This window comes from Grampus griseus, assembly GCF_964374135.1.
Source record: "Grampus griseus genome assembly, chromosome: 14".
Lineage (NCBI taxonomy): Eukaryota > Metazoa > Chordata > Mammalia > Artiodactyla > Delphinidae > Grampus > Grampus griseus.
In genome coordinates, this window is record NC_139008.1 from 16,619,523 (window position 1) to 16,644,478 (window position 24,956).

Below are 24,956 nucleotides of genomic sequence, written 5' to 3' on the forward strand. Positions count from 1 at the left end.
CCGGTGACCCATCAAGACCTGCCAATGTAACAGTTGAGGGTTATGGATAATTAAGAATGGATGGTGGAAGGGGAATGGGATGAGTACCAGTTATGTCCCTGAGATCAAGTGCAGCAGAAGGGAGGGGAGCTGTAGTTGGTTCCACTGATCTCCCTCTTCAAAGTTTCCCCTTAGAAAGAGAGGCTCATGACATCCACAGAAGAGCCATGTGGCACAAGGGGTGGGATGTGGCAGCCCTGAGAATGCACCACCCAGATCTCTGACTGCAGGGATGGTGACTCTGAGGGCAGCAGCTGTGGAGTCTGCAGGGTTCACAGAGAAGGCTCCTTTGCTTCCCTCCAGCCCATCCCAGCCAAAGACTGAGCGCAGCAGAGACTCTAAAGCGCCCAGTTCCTGGGAGATACAGGGCTTCTCTGATGGGCAACTTGAGATCAAGGACTCTCCATTGGATTTGTCGTAACTTTCTTAACATTGCACTGCAATCTAAGACGCTTCCTATCCCACCTTCCTTCCTTTCTTTCCCTTTTCCAAATATTGGATCTATTTCAGACAGTTCTCCCAGCCTCCTCTGGCTCCTTCCCCATGTTCCCGCCCAAGCATTTTCCCCAGTAAATCTCTTGCATATCTGACCCCGTCTTGGCCCACTTCCTGGAGGACTGAACCAATACAATGTATGCGAAGAGAGGAACTAAAACAGCTGTGTGTAATGCTGCAGCCCTTTTTCCTTGACACCCAGAGATAAGCCACTCTGGCCAGCTCAAATTTTGCACCCACAGCAAATGCTGCCTTTGCAAGAGAGGGTTTTGATGGGTGTCACTTGGATAGCAGGACACAAACGTAAAACTTAACTGTCACCTCCCTAGCAACACGGGAGGAACACTGGAAAACAGAGACCTCCACTGAGATTTCCTCTGCCCACACCCGTCTCCAATGCTGACATGTCCTCATGGTCTTGGACAGTGAGTTGCTGCTCCCTGCACAGGGAAGCATGTGAGACCTGGAACCACAGGACTTTTGATGATTTTGCATTTTTCCCTTGGCTGCATTTTCTATTCATTGATGTGTCAGAAATTTCTGTTACTGTTGGGGGAAACAGGGAAGGAATTGAGAGTCCCTGTCCTCTAGAAACTACATAATGTTTCAAACTATATGGGTTTGGGTACCTCTACCAGCTGTACTGAAAAGGCTCTATTGAGACCTTGTCTTGGCCGCGTTGATCATCTCCATCAATGAACAATGATGGCCTTTGGGGGTTTTCCCCAGTGTACTCTATGTTCTATGATGGTCCTTATTGCATCTGGCCCCAGTCATGACTGGGAGAAGACGTTCCTGGCTTGTTGGTCTGCATTATGATGGTCTTGTACAGGAATAATTTCCTCCCCCGGAGGGCCACCATCATGCCCAGGACATGGCTGCTGGCGACTGGCTCATGCAGCATGATCAGGGGCCCTGGTGGCATTGGTGACTGAGTAGCTCAGAGAGCTGATCAGGCTTAGGATGCTGGAGACAATGCCATCTGGGGCAAAGGTACAGAAGCTGCCCACAGCCAGGAGCGGGAGCATTCAGGGCCGCTGGGAGACACAGGTCAAGTTATAGATGGTAAGGAAAACCAAGAATCCACCTGAACCCACAGTGGACCAGAAAGCAGACAGTGGGGCAGCCCCAGCTGTATGGCAGCTGGACGCCATGGATCTTTGAATCTCTCAACACCTTTTTAGAGAAAATATTCTGAAGTGAGAAACACAGTGTTCTAGCAAGAGTCCTGATGGGCTCTCCACCTCCTGGGTCGAAATACAACTCTGTGTCCACGGCCAGCAGGATGCCACTGATGATGGGAAGTACAGAGTGATGGTAGTGCAGAGAGGAAAGAACCCTCTTCTTTGTGACACCTCAGAGCTGCTGAGTTGTACTTGGAGCTGCTTTGAAGGGAATTCTGTCCCTTTGCAGCTGAAAGCGTGCCAACTGATTTGAGAAGACTAACTGTGGTTGCCCTTGGGGATGGAGTCCAGGAAATGGGACTGGGGCGGGGACAGATCACGGGAATTCACCTTTACCTGTCATGTTTTATTATTTTTTTATTGAAAACATCTGACACAAATATGATAAAATGTTAACATTGATTCTAGTTGTGGATATGCACAGGGTTACACTTCTCTCTATTTTTTTAAACTTTTTGTTCAAAATAATTAAAAATTAGTGGGAGCGTTTTTAAATGGGATCTTGAAAAAAGAGAGGAAAAAATAATTTTTTCACTGTGTGACTCTGTTTTCTAAAGCCAGGTCTAAGAACTATCTGAAATGATCTCATCTCTCGCTCTCTGAGGAGCACGGGAATGAGTAGTACATTTGGCTCCCTGGCCCCCTGCCACCTGTACCTACTGCTCATGGCGGATCTGAACGCCTGTGTTCCTCAGGGATGGATGTGGCTGTTTCTCTGGGACACAGTGGAGTGAGGATCTGATAGGTCTTTGCCCCTCCCCCACCATGCTTACTGCAGGGGACCTGGGAGCATCTTCAGAACAGAGGCTACTCAGAGCCTTGTCAGTCTCTGTTCCTTCCTCAGGGATGGGTCACCAAAGCCAGCCCAGGAATGTAATAGACATTTGAAAGGAAGAAAGTGCTGTCTTGTACACATCCCTGGAGGGCTGGCTTTAATGATGTCCTAGTTTGGGTTTCCCAGAAACAGACCCTGAGAGAGGGATTCGATATCCTGTGGGGTTTTTTTGGCAGGTGATCCCAGGTAGGGGGGTAGAGGAAAGAGACAGGAAGGCCGTGACAAATCACCACTGCAGGCAACTGGAGGTGAACACACTGGGGCACTCTCAGAGACAGTATAGAACATGCACGGCCATACACTGAACATGTATGATATCCCGGCTCCTGTCAGTCGCTGGTGAGAGCTGCTGGGCAGGGGCGCAGGCCCCTGTGGATGTGGGCAGAGCAGGCTGAAACAGGGAAGGCCCTCAGGAAGAGGGGCCAGGATACTGGCAAATAGAAGTTGGGAAGGGGCCCAGGGAGATCCGGGCGGGAAACGGACAGTGTCTGCCACAAATAACCAGCCCTTCGAACAGGGCCCTGGGGGTGGCTTGATGCCCATCTATTCCAAGTAGAGTGGAATTCTGTTACACAGCATCATCTGTCCCCCATTTTTAGCAACAGAACCCCAGTTTTCCTTTGGGCACTCACATTCCTTGACATACCCTTCCCTATTCATTAGGGCTTCTGAAAGTGGGGCTCACCTGTTCAGCTCTAGGGGTGGGCTTGTGACCCAGCTCCTGCCAATCAGCATATACCAGTCCCCTGGCCAGAAACACTGATTGTTTCTGAGACGTGTCTGTGCCCCATGCCAGGCTGATACAATAGAACTCTCTTTCCATTGCCCCGGAAGAGGGTGGGATATAAGCCTGGAATTGCTCCCACGAGGGAGAACCTCCCAGAGGAAGAAGCTGACCTAGCAGAGAGCAGAGCCAAGAGATGGAGAGCATCAGAATCCCAGTGTCATCATTTGAGCCCCTGGATCTAGCCATACCTGAAGACCCTGGACTTTTCAGTCGTGTAACCCAAAAATCCCTTTTGTGCTTACGTCAGTTTGAATTGGGTCTCTGTCACTTACAACCCCAAGCTCTTTGCACTATGTGTAAATGGGGGTTTCTAAAGTGTTTAAGAATGCAGGAGTAAATGAAAGGTTCTCCCCTCTGTCCCCCATAATCACTATTTCCTCCGCATCCCAGGTTGTCTGAAGAGATTCTCAGAGGGAGCTCAGTGTGTCCAGGGGCAGGAGTTTGGAAGCCTTGGAGCCCAGCTCCTGCCACCTTAGGCTGGTTGTTCTTGGGGCCACGTGAAGAGCTGGGGGGATCATAGCTGAGCAGGCAGGGTGGATGCCTGGGCTGCCACGTGGGGCCCCTTTCCCTCTAAGCATCAGGAACCTCTGTGTTCCTGGCCAAGGCACGCAGGCGTGCATTCACGCATTCACATTTATTCACTGGCACCTGCTGTGTAAGGGCACCAGGATAAAAGGGTGGGCTAAACAGACAATCCTTGCCTTCAGGAGCCTCCAGTCTAGTGGGGGAGACCCTATACCAATCACACCAGTAAACGTCAAATTGTGAGCTAAGTAGTCCCAGGCCCCATCTCACTCCTTCCTGCTCCTTGCTGATCGGCCATCTCTCCCCCGGAACCCGCTCAGCAGCTCAGACACAACTTTTCTCCTTCCCGCATTTGGGATCTTGTACTCCTCAACCTGGAAGCCCCACCTCCTGTCTAACGTGCATCCTGCCTGCTGCTAGTGCAGCCCACTTTCTTTACTTTGGTCCCGGGGGAGGTGAAGGCCGTTGAACACCTTTTCAGGTCACCTCGCTTCTCAGGTATGAGGCTCTAGACATTTATGAGGCAACTAGGATGTGCCAGGTGCTTCCACAAGGCTAGACCTTCCCCCAGATGGGGAAACTAGGGCACAGAGCATGGGGGTCCTGCACGAGCAAGGCCAGCCTCTCCCACCCGCTGGAGTAGGAACAGGATGCTCTGTCCTGTGCCCTTCTTGCTACTTGTCCCTTTAACCTCTCCCAGGTCAAGGGTCCCTCCCAGTTGGCAGCCTCTGGTTGCAGTTCCCAGGCCCACTCTACTGCTGGCCTGGGTGGGGGTGGGGGTTGTCTCCCCGACACCTACGGGCAGCACCCTCCCCTCCCCTCCTCCAGCCCCTCCTCCGCAGGGAGCCTTTGCCCACACCACCCGCTTATTTGATGAACACAGATTGGTGCCAGAGTTTAAGCATTTGACGCGGGTGAACTCGTTTAAATTTCACAACAACGTTACGGTGTGGGCGTGCTCTCATTTTGTACCTGAGACATGGAGGTGAGAAGCTGCAGAGATGGACACACTGGCTGGGCCTGAACCCAGGCAGGCTCCGGAGACCAGGCCCCGAACTGCTCCGGTGCCCAGCCCATCCAGCCCCAGCAACCTCGCCTCCTCTCACCTGCTCCCGCTGTCTCAGTTCCATCCCTCTCCCTACCCACCTCCCTCTCTCGGTTTCCACTCCTTTGCCCATGAGCTTCTGCCCGGGAGGGGCTCTGCGCTGGGACCCCGGACTGGAGGGAGGGACGTAGGGTGGAGGCCTGGGCGCTGGAGGGACCGAGCGCCACCCCCATCCGTTCGCAGCCCGGTGGAGGCCTGGCTGAGCCAGGGGCCTGGAGGACGTGGGCAGGGTGCAGTCGGAGGGGGCCAGGTGGAACCGGGCCTGCAAGCCCTAATTAAGTTAGTTAATTAGGTGGCGAGGAGAAGCCTGTGGGAGTTAGTGAGCTCAGCTAATTAAGTGGATCCTGGAGAATGGCTCAAATCCTAGTGGCTGCGGAGGAGAGATGGAGGCTTAGGCAGGACGGAGGGAGGGGGGATAAAGTGCCTGGCACCTCCCCACCGTCACCAGGTCTGCAGCCACCGTGGGGCTCTGAGGCCACTATTGAGACCATCGGGGTCAGCAGCCACCCCCAGGGTCTGGCCTGAAGTTACCATCAGGGTGCAGTGCCCTCACCAAGGCCACATATGCTCTGGGATGCTTGGGTTGAGGTCACCATGGAGACCTGACTGCCTGTCACCCACCACTCAGGGCTTAAAGCTATATCACCCTTTGAACTTTTGGGGGATGGAGGCAGGAAATGAGCCCTGACCCAGGGACCCTGCAAAGCAGCCACGACAATCCCTGGGAACCGTGACCACCACCCTCACGTTCCCCCAGGTTTAAGCTGGCAAAGCACTCGCTGTCGTTGCCAGAGGGAAACCTGCAGTGCTCTCAGTCCCAGCTCACAGATGTGGCAACGGCGGCCAGGAGGGAGGGGTGTGCCCTGGCGCATCCTCAGCCCACCGCTCACAGAGTGGATGCGAGGCAGGTGGTGGGTGGCAGGGGAATGTTCTCTTCCAAGCCGGTCCCCTGGGAGGCCAGCAGCTGGCCCAGGAGCCTGGGGGCTTTCCCCTGCTGGGCTCTGTTTCCCTCTAATCATGGGGTCTTGAGTAACAACAACAGCACCCGTGGCTGGAGCAGGTACACGTGTGAGGTGTGTGTCCTTGACACCAGGGCCAGCTACAGAATGTGGGGCTTCTTGTTCAGAAAGCAGAAGAGAAGCTCTTCCTTCCTACCCAAGCCTCTCTCTCCGCCTGCCATTAATGTCATGCTGCCTTGGGCACAGGGATACTCCTGGGGCCAGTGCAGGCCCTCATGGGTGCCTGGGGCCACCTTGATGCACACCTGACACGGAACCCTCCTGCACCCAGGCCGCTGCCAGACGAAGGATAGCAGCCTTGACTGGCTGGGGGCAAGGAGTGGGTGGCCAAGACATACCCAGGGGATGTGGGAAGGGAGGTGGGATTCACAGTGCATGCGCCATTGTTAATCAGACTTCATTACACTTCAAAGATGAAATGATTAAGAATTGCAAGATGCTGGGAAGTCCCTGGCAGTCCAGTGGTTAGGACGCTGTGTTTTCACTGCTGAGGGCGAGGGTTTGATCCCTGGTTGAGGAACTAAGATCCCACAAGCCACGCAGCGCAGCCAAAAAATGAAAAAAAGTGCAAGATGCCAACCACAGAGCACTACAGCCCAAGTGTGGGGCCCTGAATGCTGCACACTGACTGAGTCCTCACAGACACTCTGCTTACTTGGTACCGTTACTGCCCTCACTTCACATATTTGTTCATGCATTCATTCACTTGCAAAATATTGGGTTGGCCAAAAAGTTTGTTTGGGTTCTTCCCTAAGATGTTATGAAAACCCGAACGACATTTTTGGCCAGCCCAATATTATTGCATGCCTCCTTCATGCCAAGCACCATTTGCAATGAAAAAAACCTAGAAAAATCCCTGCCGTTGTCCATTGTAGTGAGGGGAGAAGACAAAAAACAGGGTACACGAGTAAACGATTATGCTTCAAGGGATTAGTGGGAGGGAAGAAGTAAAGCAGGGAGGGGACAGGGCATACAGGAAGGTCCTCACAGAGACGGTTACATTTGAGCAGAAACTTGAAGGAGGTGAAGGAGGGAGGGAGCCATGCAGATGTGGAGGAAGGCGGGCAGGTACAGTGGGCCGGGCAGAGGAAACAGCCAGTGCAAAGGCCCTGAGGCCAGAGTGTGTGCTTGGGATGCTCAGGAACAACGAGGAGGCTGATGGAGCAAGGGAGGAGACGAGAGGTGACGGGGAAAGTTTGTTCAGGACAACTGTAAGCCTTTGCCTTTGACTCTGAGCGGGGTGGGAGTCCTTGGAGGGTTTTGAGCAGAGGAGGCAGGAGGTGGGTTGTAGGTTTTAACAGGCTCCCTTTGGCTGCTGTGGGGAAGACAGACTGTGGGGGAATGGAAGTGAGGAGGCTCCTGTACCCAGCCAGGCAAGAGAAGATAGCAACAGACCAGGCAGTAGGAACAGAGGTGGTGAGAAGTGGCAGGATCTGCTGGCCGATTGGCCAATGGGATGGGCTGTGTGTGTGTGTGTGTGTGTGTGTGTGTGTGTGTGTGTAGAGTGCCCTTGGCCCCTGGACCATGAAATTCCACGAACAGCTGAGGACACTAAGCAGCTCTCTGCCCCCCAAGATTCCTTGCCCCTGAGGGTCTGCTCTCATTTCCGGGGCCCCCACCCCCTCTACCTCTGCATTTCTGCCTGCCTTGGGCCAGTGGCTACAACAATGACACGTTACATGAACCCTCTTAGGCACAGTTCCCCCTTCCTGGGGTCGCAGACTGAGATGCTCACGGGAGCCAGGGAGGGACTGTGAATGGGGTGCACGGCCTAGGTGGGGACCGTGGTGAGCCGGAGAGCCCTGGCCCACCTGAGTGGCGGCCTCCCCTCCCCTGTGGCCCCACTGCTGTCATGTGGGAACGTGAACTGAGGTTTGCAGAGCTTCCAATTATTCAGGAGAAGTTGGAAATCTGCATCCTAAGGTGTAATGCCCTGATTTTTAAAATATTGGCAAATCATTTTAAAAATGTCAGCCAGGCTATACCCCTCTGTGGGACCAAGGATAGGACAGAGGGACTGCTTCTGTGGGCCTTTTACCCACTGCAACCTCCACACCGGGGGTCTTGGCAAACCTGGAAATGCAGACATCCCCTGGGGTGTGGCCTCACAGGTCAGCTCTTGGTTGGTTTGGGCAGGAGCCAGTAAGGAGCGGGGGCAGTGAGGAGAATGGCTGGGATGGAGCACCCATGCTGAGCCCTTGGGCACCAGGCCTCCCGTGGGTCCAGGGATGATGTGGTTGCCAGGCAAGGGCAGCTGCTGCTTCCCTGGGCACCTGGAGGAGCAGGGGAAGGTCTGGGGTAAGAAGGAGAGACCGTGGCCAGGAAGGAGCCACAGGGTGAGGTTTGCTGCAAAACAAAAGAATCAGCAAGACTGAGCAGGAAAGGGAGGAGCCCAGGCATGTCCCTGGCCTAGAGGCCACCCCCAACCCAGCCTCTGCTTCCTCCCACTTCGTTTCTCACCCTGGATCTGGGCTGGGCAGGGCTGAGGGGCTGCAGGAGAAGCAGAGAGATACAGAGGCGGGGGCAAACCTTCCTCCACTGTCAGGTCGTGTTAGCCATTCCCCAGTGTGGCTCAGCGCTTCACCCGCATGACCTCATTCATCCTTTGAACCATCTCAGCTTAGAACTAACGCTGTGCCCACTGTACCGCGGACGAAACTGGGTCACAGAGTGGTCGCGTAACTGGCCAAGATCACAGAGCCTGGAAGTAGTGGGACCTGGAGTGAAACCCAGGGGTACGTGGCTGCAGAATCTGAACTTTGAACACAGAAACTGCCCGAAAAAGAGGCCGAAGCCTCACCACTGGAACCTGCTGGGCCGTCCCGCAATGTGCGGGTGCGGCGCTCCCTCTAGCGGCCAGTCTGCAACAGTGCAGGACAGAAGACGGGCTAACGGGGCGCTGGCCTTGCTCGGTCCGATCTCTCGGTCTCTGTCTCACACACATATTTACTATCTGGTTCTCCAGGGGAAGACCACGACATCTCCATCTCCTCATCTACAACCCAGGACATGCGGCCCCTACCCAACTGCCCCTTTCCCTGGTCAGGCTCCACTTGCAACGCAAGCCCCAAGGAACTTTCTGGTTGCTCCTCTGTGTCTCTTTCTGTCAGAGCCTGGGTCTCCTTGACCACACCCGTGGTTCTCAAACTCTGCTGCACATTATAATCTACTGGGGAACTTTCAAAAGTCCTGATGCGTAGGCCACACCACCATCATTAGAGGGGAGGACAGAGGAGATGTCAGGCAGCCTGCAGCACGCGTCTCCGTTCTCTGGCCTTTTCTGCCACCTTAACCCTCTCTGCTTCCTTCAGCCTCTGAGGCTCACACCCAAGCCTTGTAATTATCCCAACCCCACCCACTCTGAGATCTGTTTTGATCATCTCCCTCTGTTTCCCCCTTCCATCGTCTTCATCTGGTACCCAGAAACAACAGCTCTTTGATCTCATCGAGGCCACCAGCCCACTCTCCCCATCACTTTCTCACTGCCCATCAGTCTCCTTCTGCCACGACTGTCCACGGTGCCTTGTTTGGGCTCCGCACACCCTCACCATGGCCGCTCCCTGGAAACCACTCCCCACTGCTGGGCCCAACTTTCCTGTTGAAGTACCTGCCTGGAAAAATGCCAGCTATCACCTGCTCTCTGCCTGCAACTGCACAAGCTAGCACTGGTCTGAGGGTCCCACACCTGGCTGGGAGTTTCCCTTCATGGTCTCAAAGCGGCACTCACTGCTGCCGCCCTACAACCCAAGTATGCCTGTCAGTTGCTTTTCCCCACTCTCTCTGAGCAGTGATTCTCAAACTTTAATTTGCTTGTGCATCTCCTAGGGATCTTGGTGAGGCCTGAGATTCTGCACATCTAACCAGCCCCCAGGGGGTGCTGTTGCTGCTGGTCCATGCACCCCACTCTGAATGGCAAGGTCTTCCCACCTTCTCCTCGCTCCTCAAACCGTGGCTGCCACTTCATTGAGAAAACAGATGGACCAGTTGCAGTTGCATTGGCTCCCACCATCAAAGCACAAACCCACCAAGCTCCGAGCTCCTCACTTCTTCCAAAGGCTTCAGCGGGGGGTGGCCCTTCTCCTTCTGAGGCCAACCCCTCCCTTGGGCCCTGGATTCTTCAGGACATCCCCCCCTCCCTTCCCCCTCCTCCTTTCTCCAGGATTGTCCCCCCAGCTCGCGGGCTCTGGTGTCTCCTCCACCACACATCTCCATCCATTTCTTTTCTTGCTGTTGTTAATAAGTTTATTTATTTTATTTATTTATGTTTGGCTGTGTTGGGTCTTCGCTGCTGTGTGCGGGCTTTCTCTAGTTGCAGCCAGCAGGGACTACTCTGCGTTGCAGTGCGCGGGCTTCTCATTGCGGTGGCCTCTCTTGTTGTGGAGCACGGGCTCTAGGCGCACGGGCTCAGTAGTTGTGGCGCACAGGCTTAGTTGCTTCATGGCATGTGGGATCTTCCCGGCACAGGGATCGAACCCATGTCCCTGCATTGGCAGGCGAATTTTTTTTTTTAATTATTTTAATTTACAAATAGAAAACATCTTGGAAGAAAAAAAATGAAAGAAAAACACAAAACATATAGGGAAATTTTCACTCCATGAGCGTCTCAAATCCTCATTTGTTCACCAATCCCCAAGATGGAAAAACACTTTTCTAAAAAGGTACTCAGCCACCAACAATGATGTTATTAATAGGAATATGGATCAATTTCACAAAAAAGCCAATGAATCCCATTATAGCAAATCCTATTGCTGTTGCCATGGCGATCTTCTGGGATTCTTTTCTATCAGGTTTGGTGCATCTTTTTTTTTTTTTTTCTTTTCTTTTTTGCGGTACGTGGGCCTCTCACTGCTGTGGCCTCTCCCGTTGCGGAGCACAGGCTCTGGACGCGCAGGCTCAGAGGTCATGGCTCACGGGCCTAGCCGCTCCGCGGCATGTGGGATCCTCCCGGACCGGGGCACGAACCCGTGTCCCCTGCATCGGCAGGCGGACTCCCAACCACTGCGCCACCAGGGAAGCCCTTGGTGCATCTTTTAACCAGCCGAATCGAGGCCTTCACAAACTGCCGACTTGGCTCAACGAGCTGCATTACCTGATCCATGATGTCCGCCTTTCGCTCGCAAGCCAAAGACTGGCAGGCGGATTCTTTTGTTTGTTTGTTTGTTTGTTTTTGCGGTACGCGGGCCTCTCACCGCTGTGGCCTCTCCCGTCGCAGAGCACAGGCTCCGGACGCGCTGGCTCAGCGGCCATGGCTCACGGGCCCAGCCGCTCCGCGGCATGTGGGATCTCCCCGAACCAGGGCATGAACCCGCATCCCCTGCATCGGCAGGCGGACTCTCAACCACTGCGCCACCAGGGAAGCCCCTCACTGTTGTTTTAGGTTGCTGTTTCCGGATGACATATGATGTGGAGCATCTTCTATATGCTTATTTGCCATCTGCAGATCATCTTTGGTGAAGTGGCCGTTCAGATCTTTTGCCCATTCTTTAACTGGGTTGTTCATTTTCTTATTGTTGAGTTTCACCAGTTCTTTGTATACTTTGGATAACAGTCTTTTATCAGTTAAACATTTCTATATCAGATCAGATGTCTTTTGCAAATGTTTTTCTCCCATTCTATGGCTTATCTTCTCATTCTCTTAACAGTGTGTTAGAGCAGAAGTTTAAAATTTTTAATTTCCCTTTTCTGCACAAAAGTTGTTTTTCTTGGATTTAATAACTTTTTTTGGGGGGGTAGGGCCTATTTTTCTATCTGTTTATGTCTAATTCAACCCACACTCTCTCTTTGTTGTGTAAATCTTTCAAAAGTTTAAGTATATTGGGCATCCTATCAGTTTCATCTCCTTGGAGAAACCTTTTCTAGAACCTTCTGACTTTTCCAATGTGAACTGCCTGCCCTCCAGGCCTGCTCCTCAGAGAAGCTGCCCTGGGATCTCCCTTCACCAACATCTGGCAGATGCCCTTCAACTCTCTCTTGTGTTGGCTCCCTTGTTTCCTGCCTCCCAGGTTTACTCTTTCTTGGTTTACTTCCTTGTTTTAGGAACACATCCTCCAGTAGCTTTCTTAAGAAAGGGTGCATGGGAGGTAAATTTTTGAGCCTTAGTAAATCTAAAAATATCTTTTTTGTACTTTATTAATGGTTTGGCTAAGTATCAAATTCTAGACCGAATATAATTCTTTTATACTTTTGAAAATACCTTCCTTGTCTTCTGGTTTCCAGGATTGCTGTTGAGAAATCTGATGCCATTATGATTCTTGATCCTTAGTAGAATATGGTAGAATGTTCTTCTTGTCTCTGCGTTCTGAAATTTAATAGTGACTGGCTGTGGTGTGGGTCGAACTTTATCCATTTTTTGGACACTCAGTGGGCCCTCTTTTTTTTTTTTATAAATTTGTTTATTTATTTATTTATTTTTGGCTGCGTTGGGTCTTTGTTGCTGTGCACAGGCTTTCTCTAGTTGCAGCGAGCGGGGGCTACTCTTCGTTGTGGTGCGCGGGCTTCTCATTGTGGTGGCTTCTCTTGTTGCGGAGCACGGGCTCTAGGTGCATGGGCTTCAGTAGTTGTGGCTCGCAGGCTCTAGAGTACAGGCTCAGTAGTTGTGACACATGGGTTTTTTTTGCTCTGCCGCATGTGGGATCTTCCCAGACCAGGGCTCGAACCCGTGTCCCCTGCATTGGCAGGCGGATTCTTAACCACTGCACCACCAGGGAAGTCCTCAGTGAGCCCTTCTGATCTGAAAACTCAGGTCCTTCCATTCTGAGAAATATTTCATCGACTTATTTCCTCTTCTCTGTTTTCTCTCTTCTCTTTCTGGAACTCCTTTGTTAAGGTGTCAGATTCTTGCACTGGTCCTCTTTCTTACTCTTTCTTTCCTATTTTCCATGTGTGGCAGCCATGCAGGTGCCCCACTGGGTTCTCCCTTCAAGAAAGAACTTGTTACTCAGCTGTGAAGAGTGCAGTTGGTTGACAGCCTCCAACTACAGTGCCTTTGAGACCTACCACAGCCTTTGAGTCAAGACCAAGGTCTTCTTGGGCAGCCCAGCGAATGACTGAGCACAGCGGGGACACCAGGACCTGGCCCTTTCTGCCCAGTGTGGGGCTCCTCCAATGGACAGTCTTTGCTCTGCAGCCCCCACTGGGTTGGTCAAGACTTTCTTGACCAAAAGTCAGGCTCTCTCTTCCCAGATTTATTTCCTTTCCTCCTTCATTTCACAGATGTCAGATCTACGTCACAGTCTGAAAGTCTTCCTGCCTAAACCTGATTCCTCCTCCTTTATTTTTCACAGGCATTAGCCCCCCAGGACTTCTTACACTGCTAACTCAGCTCACCATCTGTTTACTGGAGGATCCAAACAGATACGTATCATTACCTTTCTGCTTTACTTTTTGGAAAATTTCCTCAACTTTATCTTTTAACTCCGGGGGTCAGGAAACTTTTCCTATAAAGGGCTCAATGGTAAATATTTGAGGCTTTATGGGCCTTAGGGTCTCTGTAACAACTACTTGACTCCACCAATGTGAAAGCAGCCATAGGCAGTACCTAAACAAATGGTGTAGCTGTGTTCAAATAAAACTTTATTTAAAAAACAGGTGACCGGAGACTTTCCTGGTGGTCCAGTGGTTAAGAATCTGCCTTCCAATGCAGGGGACATGGGTTCGATCCTTGGTCGGGGAACTAAGATCCCATATGCTGAGGGGCAGCTAAGCCCACGGGCCGCAACTACTGAGCTTGCGTGCTCTGGAGCCCGTGCACCACAACTAGAGAGAAGTGCACAGGCTGCAATGAAGTGAAGAGCCCATACGCTGCAACAAAACATCCTGCGGGCTGCAACTAAGACCTGACACAGCCAAAAATAAATAAATAAAATTTTTTTTTTTTTAACGCAGGTGACAGGCTGGATTTGGCACGAAGGCTGTAGTTTGCTGACCCCTAACTTTATTAAATACATTTTCCATTTCTGCTATGATATTCTTTTTTTTTAATTGAAGTATAGTTGATTTACAATGTTGTGTGAATTTCTGCTGTATAGCAAAGTGATTCAGCATACACACACACACACACACACACACACACACACACACATATTCTGTTTCATATTCTTTTCCATTATGGTTTATCACAGGATATTGAACATAGTTCCCTGTGTTATATAGTAGGACCTGTTTTTTATCCATTCTATGTATACTAGTTTGCATCTGCTAACTCCAAACTCCCACTGCTATGATATTCTTAATTTTTAAGAGCTTTTTTGTTTTGTTTTGTTCGTCCTCAGAGGTTTTTTCCCTTTCAAAATAGCATCTAGTTTTTGTTTCATAGTTGCAATATATTTTCCTAAATCTCTGAATATAGTAATTATAGTTTTGCTTTTAAGTTTTCTTTTCCCTGCATATTCTGTTTCCTCTAAATTCTGTTTTTCTGTTTGTTTTTGCTCTGACTCTCATATTAGAGGTTTTTCGCAAATGTTGATGGTCCCTGGTTATCTGCTCATATTTAAGAGAGTTAAAGAGCTGATAGAATAGTAGTTGCCTCTGTGTGTGTTGGGTATTGACTGGGGCATGATGAAAGCCTGACATGTTACCTCACATGGTAATATCTTGCTTGAGGTGTGGGTTACACAGGTGTATACATTTGTCAAAACTCATTAAGCTGGCCACGTAAGACCTTTGCATTTCACAGTAATTATGCCTTGATTAAAGAATATAAAAATACAACTTATGCAAGCAAGCTGCTGAGAAGCTCTATGCTATGGGTAGGGGGGCTTGGCTGACTCAGGGGGTCAATATAGAGAATTCGCATTGGGTTGTTTCATTGGGAAATCCCTGATGCCAACCTTTTTAGGTATCCTTTTCTTGGAGAGTCTGACACTGGCGGTCCAGTGGTTAAGAATCTGCCTTCCAGGGCTTCCCTGGTGGCACAGTGGTTGGGGGTCCGCCTGCCGATGCAGGGGACGCGGGTTCGTGCCCCCGTCTGGGAGGGTTCCGCATGCCGCGGAGCGGCTGGGCCCGTGGGCCGTGGCCGCTGGGCCTGTGCGTCCGGCGCCTGTGCTCCGCGGCGGGAGGGGCCGCGGCAGTGAGAGGCCCGCGTACCGCAAAAAAAAAAAAAAGAATCTGCCTTCCAATGCAGGGGACACGGGTTCGATCCTTGGTCGGGGAACTAAGATCCCACATGATGCAAGGCAACTAAACCCACACGGACTCAGTAGTAGACAGAACTAATCTTAACAGAAAAAAAATCTGGAGGAAACAGAAACTATGCACAGAGAGAAGAAAACTAAAACAGGAAACAAGAGAAGAGCAAGAAAAAAATACCAATCGTTAATATATTCAGAGATTGAAGGGAATAAATCTGCAGTGTCCTGCCTGGAGAGTTTAGGCTGGACTTCACTATTCTGGGAGCTGAGATGGGGAAGGAGGCCCCAGGTGATGGGGGCGGGGCAGAGCTCCCCACATTCAGGATGCAATATTCAAATAATCCCGCCAGTAGGGTGTAGAACTCTCCCCTCATCCTCACGGTGCCCTGTCCTCTGGCTCAGAGACTCTTGTGTTTTATCCTCTCTGGAGAATAAGCCTTCGGTCTTTGTCAGGGTGGGGGAGAGGCAGCTGCCCAGTGGTGCTGAGCAGAGAAAGAAATCTGAGAATTAAAGCCCTTCTTAGACCAATCCTCCCGTGTTTGGCCCCGGCTTTACGCTCACTTCCAGGCGGTACTTAGTCCATTAACACCAGGGCCTTTTGGGGTTTTGTGGGGGAACTGTGGTGCCCCTTGGCTTTCTCACCCCCAATTTAGGGTTCACTTGAGGTGCAATGTCATCAGACTGCTACATCATTTACTATGTTCTTCTGCTTTCCAGATTCCAAAACTGTGTTGCTATTGTCTCCTTTTTCAATGTATTAGTTCTTGCTGATTCATGCTGTGGCAGGCAGAATAATGGACCACCTAATCCCACAACATGTCTGTGTCCTAATCTCCGGAACCTGGGAGTAGGTTACCTTACGTGGCAGAAAGGGACTTTGCAGGTGTGATTAAGGTTAAGGACCCTGAGATGGGGAGATGAGCTTGGATCGCTCAGATGAGCCCAAGCTAATCGCATGCAGCATTAAAAGCAGAGAACCTTTCCCAGCTGTGGTCCAAGAAAGACGTGATGAGAGAAGCAGGGCCAGAGAGACGCTCCCATGCCGGAGGGAGGGGGCCAACTGGAAAACGGCACCTTGGAAAAGACAAGGGAATGGATTCTCCCCTAGAGCTTCCAGAAAGTTCTTCCAGAAAGAGCTTCCAAGAGCAGCCCTGTCAACATCTTGATTTTAGCCCAGGGAGACCTGTGTTGGACTTTTGACATATAGTGAGTAAGATGATAAATTTGGTTTTAAACAACGAAGTTTGTGGTAGTTTGTTATGGCAGCAACAAAAGAGCAATAAATATACCTTAAAAACCCACTCACATGTGGAGAAAAGGGAACCCTCCTACACTGTTGGTGGGAATGTAAATTGGTGCAGCCACTATGGAGAACAGTATGGAGGTTCCTTAAAAAACTAAAAGAGTTACCATATGACGCTGCAATCTCACTCCTGGGCATATATCCAGAGAAAACTCGAATTCAAAAAGATACATGCACCCTAATGTTTACTGTAGCACTATTTACAATAGCCAAGACGTGGAAGCTACCTAAATGTCCACTGACAGATGAATGAATAAAGAAGATGTGGTATATATGCACCCCTATGTTCATAGCAACACTATTCACAATAGCCAAAACAGAGAAACAACCTACATGTCCATCACCAGATGAATGGATAAAGATGTGGTACATAGATACAGTGGAATACTACTCAGCCATAAAAAAGAAAAAATAATGCCATTTGCAGCAACATGCATGCAACTACAGATTATCATACTAAGTGAAGTAAGTCAGAAAGAGAAAGACAAATACCATATGATATCACTTATATGTGGAATCTAAAATAAGGCACAAATGAACCTATCTACAAAACTATTACATTTAGAATGGATAAACAACAAGGTCCTACTGTATAGCAAAGGGAACTATATCCAACCTCCTGGGATAAACCATAATGGAAAACAATATTAAAAGAAGAATGTATGTATGTGTAAAACTGAGTCACCTTGCTGTACAGCAGGGACTGGCACAGCATTGTAAATCAACTCTACCTCAATAAAAATAATAATAAAAAGATGTGATATATATATATAATACAATGTATATATACAATTTTATATTTATACACACACATACACACACACACACACACACACACACACACACAATGGAATATTACTCAGCCATAAAAAGGATGAAATAATGCCATTTGCAGCTACATGGATGGACCTAGAGATTATCACACTAAGTGAAGTAAGCCAGACAAAGACAAATATCAGATGATATCACTTATATGTGGAATCTAAAATACGGTACAAATGAACTTTTGCAAAACAGAAACAGACAGACATAGAAAACAAACTTTTGGTTACCAAAGGGGAAAGTGGGGGAGGGATAAATTTGGAGTTTGAGATTAACCGATACAAACTACTATATATAAAAGAGACAAACAACAAAGTCCTGGAACGTCCCTGCGGGTCCAGTGGTTAAGATTCTGTGCTTTGGGCTTCCCTGGTGGCGCAGTGGTTGAGAATCCGCCTGCTAATGCAGGGGACACGGGTTCGAGCCCTGGTCCGGGAGGATCCCACATGCCGCGGAGCAACTAGGCCCGTGAGCCACAACTACTGAGCCTGCGCGTCTGGAGCCTGTGCTCCACAACAAGAGAGCCCGCGACAGTGAGAGGCCCGCGCACCGCGATGAAGAGTGGCCCCCGCTTGCCACAACTAGAGAAAGCCCTCGCACAGAAACGAAGACGCAACACAGCAAAAATTAATTAGTTAATTAATAAACTCCTACCCACAACATCTTAAAAAAAAAAAAAAATTCTGTGCTTCCACTGCAGGGGGTGCGGGTTAGATCCCTGGTCAGGGAATGGTGTGGCCAAAAAACACCAGTAAAAAACAAAACCAAAAAAACAACAACAACAAGGTCCTGCTGTACAGCACAGGGAACTATCAATATATTCAATATCTTGTAATGAACCATAAAGGAAAAGAAAAAAAAACCCCACTCACTTCTTTTTCATGGGGTTTCAGGACACAGAGAAATTGGATGTGTGTATTCGATCCACCGTCTTTAACCGGAAGTTTCTGCTCACACCTACTCCTGTCTCCACCCCTCCATGAAATGTTCTCAGCCGGGTCACTTTCAGCTTCTGTGCTGCTGAATCTATCCTCCTTTTCCTTGGCTGTTTGGCATTTCTGAAGCCAGTTGTCCACCTCTCTCTCCTCCTTGAGACACTCGTCTCTTGGTTTCCATGACTACCCATGCTCCTGGTTTCCCTCCTACTTTACTTCTCTTCCGCCCTTGTTAGCGTCTCCTCCACGTGACCCCAAAATTGTGGAGTTCCTCAGGGCTCCATCCTGGGGCCTCTCCTCTCCTCTCTCTCCTTGTGACCTCATGGTTTTCTTTTTTTTTTAAATTAATTAATTAAATTTTGGCTGCGTTGGGTCTTCGTTGCTGTGCGCGGGCTCTCTCTAGTTGCGGTGCACGGGCTTCTCATTGCAGTGGCTTCTCTTGTTGCGGAGCACGAGCTCTAGGCGTATGGGTTTCAGTAGTTGTGGCACGCAGGCTCTAGAGCGCAGGCTCAGTAGTTGTGGTGCAAGGGCTTAGTTGCTCCACGGCATGTGGGATCTTCCCGGACCAGGGCTCGAACCCGTGTCCCCTGCATTGACAGGCGGATTCTTAACCGCTGCGCCACCAGGGAAGTCCCAACCTCATGGCTTTCAATGCCATCTTCACACTGAAGTCTCTGATATCCTCTCGCCCGCCAAAAACTACAGCTTTGAGCTCCGGACTCTTAGTATCAAGTCCTCACTTGACATCTTCACTTGGGCATCTCATGTGTCTCTAGGTTGAAAACATCCATGGCCGAATTCTTGAGTTTCCCACCACGTCTCTTCCCTCTCTTGAACCTTCCCATCATCTCCACACTTATCCAACCCAGAAACCTCAGATTCATCCTTGCTTCCCTTCTTCCTTTAACCCATCAGCAAATTCTGTCTCCCAAATACATCTAGAAGGCACCTATTCCCCCCGTCTCCAAGGGCCACCATGGTCCAGGCCAACGCCATGGCCCCCCTCCATCACCACCGTGACCTCCACCCCGGTTTCCTGTGTCTACTCTGGCCTGGCTGCCATGGATTTTCTCCAGAGCAGCCCAAGTGATCACTTAAGATGTCAATCAAACTATATAGCTTCCCCCACTTAAAAGCCTCCAAAGCTTTCCCAATCTTATCCAGAATGAAATCCATCCTCCTCACCATGGCCCACAAGGCCTACGTGATCTAGCCATTCCTGTCTGTCCCCATTGCCCATGTCACTCTCCCCGTCGCCCGTGTCACTCTCTCCATCGCCCTTGGCACTCTCCCTGTCACCCTTGTCACTCTCCCCATCACCCGTATCACTCTTCCCATCACTCACCCTCTAGCCACAATGACCTGACATTTTCTCACAGTCTCCAAACTCTAACCTGCCTCTGGGCCTTTGCACTCTCTGTTCTCCATGCCTGAAATGCTCCTCCTCCAACTCTGTTCAGCTCCTTCTCATTCTTGAGGTCTTAGAGGAATTGTCCCTACTTCCCCTCCTCCTTATGCCAAGTGGGTGTCTCCCCCAACCATCCCTCTGGTCATTTCCTTAACAGTGGGTTTTGAACACGGAAGATCATATTAGTTTGTTTGTGGACTTGTATTTTGTTTGACTCCCCCTTGGATCAAAGCCCAGTGAGAGCAGGACTGGTGTTTTCACTGTCCAGTCCACTGAGGGGGCTCAGTGAAATCTGCAAAATGAATGAATGCATTCTGCACGAACATGCTGGGTACCTCTCGTGTGCCAGGCACTTTCATGTACACCAAATATATCATTTTCACAGCAGGACTACGTTTCCCAGTTTCTCTTGCAACTAGCTGCTTTGGCCATGGAGTGTGGGCAGAAGTGAAGTAGGCCACTTGCAGCTTTGGCTCGGAAAACCCTTCCACGTGATCTCCACCCTCTTTCTTTTTCATCTGCCAGTGGAAGCAGAGGATCCGGCGATGGATTCTGAGGCCCTGGGTGATGACAGTATCACAAGGTGGGAGGAGCCTGGGTCCCCGAAAGACTGAGTAGAGCAGTGTCCCCCACACCCCAGCCCCCTCTGGACTTTGCGTGAACAGCACAGGAGGCTCTACCATGTGAAGCGCGTGCGGTTCCAGGGCTTGTTCATTAAGGCTGCGAGCCTCACCTTCATCACACGCCAAGCATCAAGTGGAGGTGGCTGATGGGTGATGCTTTTGTTGACAAATTTTCACCAAATGCAGTTGAGTTCTCAGTATGGCCATTTCTTGCATCAGCCCACGGAGGGCACTGCGTTCACACCTCAATGACAGCGCATTGCTGCTGCATGCAATTGTTCCAGTGTATCCTTGCTGGGCTCCTCCAGGGAAGTGCCTGGTTTGTGTTCATCTCTGTGGCCTCAGCATCTAGTCCCCAGGAGGCCTCGGGGAACATTTGCTGAATCCACACATGAGTGAACTGGTTGCCTGCATCCCTCCTTGCTTCTCTGTCCCTAAAAGCGCCCCAGCAATGCTTTAATTTTACAGAGGCCCAAAGAGAGGAAATGACTTCCCCAGAGTCACAGAGAAGCAGGATGCCTCAGAATTAGCACGCCCTGGGGCTACTAAACATGGAAGCTATTGGGAGTGAAACCTGGCACCTTCCAGGGGCTGGAGAAAGTCTGAGAGTAGTGGGGGAGGGGAACAGTCTCCTCTATACCCACAAGGTGACCCTACCAGACCTCACTACCCACTGCCCCTCCTCCAGTAGGAAAGAAACACTCCAGAGCCTTCCCCCCCCACTCCCCGCTAGCACTGCCGGCCCCTGCAGCCTGGGTGTCCACCATCACTCAGTATTTTTAGCTTTACCACCTGGCACCTGTGGTCACTGTCTCTGCCCAGTCTGGCGGTGTCCCCTCTCCAGATCTTAAAGGGCCAGCGCCCACCAGCTCAGTGATTCTGATGTCCCATCTCCCCACATCATATTCATTCATTCATTCATTCATTCGTCCATTCGTCCAATCATTCAACAAGCATTTTGAGCTCTTACTGTGAAAATAGTGCTGCTCTCAGGAATCCATTGGTTTGGATTTCGAGAAACACTTCCACACCTGTGGCCTCATTGAGTCACCTAACTTGGCCCCGTTTTGCTTCAAGCCCTTCCCACTGCTCGCTCCATCACCTATAGATCAAGTCCTTGGCTCAGCAGTCAAGGCCCTTGGTGATCTGGCCCCCGCAGACCCTGTCAGCCCCATCTCCACCATGCCCTCACAATTCCTTCTTCATATCACCAAGTCTTTGCTCTCGCCGTACCCCTTGCCTGGGATGTCCTTTCCTTAACTTCACTCACCACTTGGCAGAGGACAGACCCGCAGGGGCTCCTAGGGTTCCTGAGGGCAGAGGTGGTCAGTCCCTCCGCCTCACTCCCTGCGTGCAGTGCACTCACGCCCATCAAGGCGCCCATCGCTCTGCCAAACTGATCGGTTTGCTTTCGGGTCTCTCCTAGCAGGCTGGACCCCATGAAGGCTGGGGCCCTGGCGCACTATGAGTTCTCAGTCGCTGCTGAATGATGAACTGACAACCATGCAAGGAGCAGCCCACCGTTTCCCAGATGAGGAGACAGAGACCCGCGGAAGGGAAATGACCGACCCAGTGAGATTCAGGGAGGAACCTGTCCCAGGCTGCAGGAGCCCATACCCTCGCCTTCCTACTAGGGGCCCGGAGGGCACACCTGGGCTGGCCCTGAGCCTGCCCTTCTCGCCACCCAGGGCAGTGCTGACTCAGGCAGTGATGGAGGCGTGGGCAGGCTGGGCTGGAGAGAGGTGACCCCTGTCTCCCCTACAGATGTTCCATCTATTCCCAGAGCTTGCGGTCACAGCTTGTGAAATGCACTTGGCTGGAGCCTGGGTTTTCCTGAAGGTGGGGGTAGGGAGAGCTGGCAAAAGAGACAATGATCTCTAGGGCATGAACCCCCCAACCCAGTCCCAGTGCACACCCCCTCCCCCAAATAAGTACGTAGAACTCACACTCACTGCCACAGACATGTATACATACTCACAATCCCACATACTCACACCCAGATACCCAATCACATACACACACAAACCTTCATTCCCCTTCATTCCCTCCCTTTCTTTTATACACAAACTCACGTACACGCATGCATATGCACACACAGACATTTCCACTTTTTAATTCAAGGAAAACCTAACACTATTAGGTGTCAGTGTAGGGAGGAAAGGTGGCTTTCAGCTTGGGTTGGGGCAGGGGCTTCTTGGAGGGCTTCCTGGAGGAGGAGGTATTGCAGCCGGGCCTGGAAGGAGGGGAGCCAGGGAAAGGGAAGTCTGGGCAGGGTTTCACTGGGGGTAAATACAGGAGAGCAGAGCGAGATGAGGTGGGTGGGGCTTGCCTGATCTCGCAGGCCTTGAATGCCCAGCTGAGTGTTGACTTCATCGTGTGGGAGCTGGGAGCCATGGAGGGCTCTGAGCAGGGAGGACATGACCACAATGGGAAAGGACAGGAGGGTCACTGTGGGGGCAGGATGGGAGAGACAGGGAGGAGGCTGTGGGGATACCCAGGTGGGAGATCTGAGAGTCTGACACAGGGAGGTGGTGGTGGCTGGTAAGCAGTGGACAGACGAGGAACTCGGAAGCAGGACTTCCAGGCCCCCAGGGGCCCCATCTGAGCCCTGTGCCCTCACCCTGCCCACCCGCTGCCCACCGCAGGCACTGACCTCTGCAGCGGGACTTCTTCCAGCAGTTCCTCCTCCTCCTCCCTGTGGAAACAGACGAAGCAGAAGGCTGGCACATCCTCTGTTCCACAGCCCAGGGGCCAGGCCGGAGGCAGCTCCAGGACGGGGCAGGGGTGGCTGGTGGCGGCCTCGGCAGCATCGTCCCTTGCCTGGGCAGGGGTCCCCGAGCCAGCGTGCTCCAGGGTCAGTAGCCTGTTGGCTTCAGGACCCCGCGCCTGCACCTGCCCACCTGCCACCTGTGCCTTTTCACTCAGGTTACCCGTCGCCTCGGTGGGTGGGAGAGCCTGGGGCTCTGTCTGGTGGGATCTGCTGTCCTGACCCACAGACCTTCCAGCCACTGGGTTGGGCCCCGGGAAGCAGCTTCCAGTCGCCTGGACTCAGAGGCAGCTGGCTGGTGGACAAAGGTCCAGCAGGGCCCCTTGCTGCCCCTGGTGGCGCCCGAGGCCCCTCAGCTGCCCAGTCTGCTGCAGCCTGTCAGAGGCAGGACCAGGAGGACAGGTTTGCAGATGTCCTGTCCATCTGTTCATCTGTCTGTCCGGCCGTCTGCTCCCCGCCGTCCAGCCAGCACGGCAGTGGCGGTGGTTTCCCTAAGAAAGTTTGCTCTCCCCAGCTGGGGTGGGTGGCACGGCACGGGTGGCCTCCGGGAAGGACAGCCGGGACCTGAAGCTGGAAGGTGGGCAAGGACCAGGTGAGGCTGGCACAGTGCCCTCGCTATCCCCGAGAAAAGTTCTGGGCCCTGGAGTCCAGGCTCCAGCGCTGGCTCCCACTGGAGCTCCCTCTGCCCCGGCTCTTCCGACTCCAGTGGCGGCTCTGCTCCGCAGACCGGCTTGGCTGTGGGTATTAATAGCTACACATTCACGCTGAGAAGCCGGGAGGTTAACTCCTTCCCTGCCAGAGCTGGGAGGCCGGTAGGCGGGTGGCCGCAGGGAGCAGAGGGAAGGCAGCGCCTGAGTTCCGCCCCCGCCTGAGCCTGGTCTGCCTCCCACGGGACCTCAGATGCCACCTCTTGCCCAAGAATGACTGTGCAGCGCTCGGCATCTGGATCTTGGTCAGAGTGCCCGGGGCCACCTGAACCCACCACGCGCTTCTCCAGGGAGCCACGTGAGACTGGGGTCTCAGGGCATCGTCCCTGTCATGAGCAGGGCACCGAGTTACAGGGAGCATCCCCAGGACTCCGTCACTTACACATCCACTCCTGGATCCCCTCTGCATTCCCTTAACAAACAATTACCGTCACCAAGTCTGGGTCCAGTTCTGTCACTGGCTTCCTGTGGGACCCCCCTGCCCCGCCACAATGAACCACACGCAGCCCCTGTGGGACCCAGAAATGGACCATATGCATGGTGTATTCTATTGAAGAGTGGGGAGAGGGTGGGAGTGGGAGAATCCGAGTAGAATTTGTTTGCTTGAAAAATGTTTGGGAATTCCGTGGCAGTCCAGTGGTTAGGACGCCACGCTTTCACTGCCGAGGCCTGAGTTCAATCCCTGGTCGGGGAACTAAGATCCCGCAAGCCGAGAGGTGCAGCCCAAAAAAACTGAAAAATGTTTATTGAGCACCAGCTACATGCCAGGCACTGTGCTGGACACTGGACTCACAGCGACGGAGAGGGCAGACACTTCCTGAGTTGGTGGGCTTGCCTGTCACAGCTGGAGGCTGTTGGGGCTGAAGCTTGTATAACTGGTGGCAGTGTGTGAATTAGGGGCAGCCCCTCCCCCACACACACCCCCGCCCCTCTCCCCAGCACCAGCTTGTAGTGCATGGCAGGCTGGGTTGCAGCCCCACTCACCTCCTCTGCAACTTACAACATGCAGAGCCATTCAAAGTGGCTTTGGAAGCACCAGTAAACAAAGGAAAAATAAATTCATCTTGTGAAAAGTGTTATGAAAAAATAAGACATGGAGCTGGAGGGAGGCTGATGGGAGGTGGTTTGACAGGGTGCTCAGGGAAGACCTCACAAGGAGGGGACACCCGAGCTGTGACCGGCAGGAGGAGGACCCAGCTGGAATAGCTGGAGGATATCTGGAGGCAGAACAGGTCCAAGAAGAGGCACCAGCAGGTGCAAAGCCTTAGAGGCAA

General features: G+C 51.7%; 2 protein-coding genes across 2 annotated transcripts in view; both read right to left on the bottom strand.

The window, feature by feature from the left end:
• Positions 1-23,247, bottom strand: part of SBK1 (SH3 domain binding kinase 1) — a 47,548-nt gene extending 24,301 nt beyond the window's left edge. Inside the window, exon 1 of the mRNA XM_082670273.1 lies at positions 22,862-23,247. The gene's annotated coding sequence lies outside the window, so the exon portion shown is untranslated. The remainder of the gene's footprint in view (positions 1-22,861) is intronic.
• Positions 10,633-11,087, bottom strand: LOC309833177 (protein transport protein Sec61 subunit gamma-like; the record flags this gene model as incomplete). The annotated part of the gene is made up of 2 exons (XM_082671355.1): positions 10,633-10,787; positions 11,017-11,087. The coding sequence occupies 2 exons, from the start codon at positions 11,085-11,087 to the stop codon at positions 10,652-10,654; spliced, it is 207 nt and encodes a 68-aa protein (XP_082527481.1). The 3' UTR covers positions 10,633-10,651.
• Positions 23,248-24,956: the final 1,709 nt, after the last annotated feature.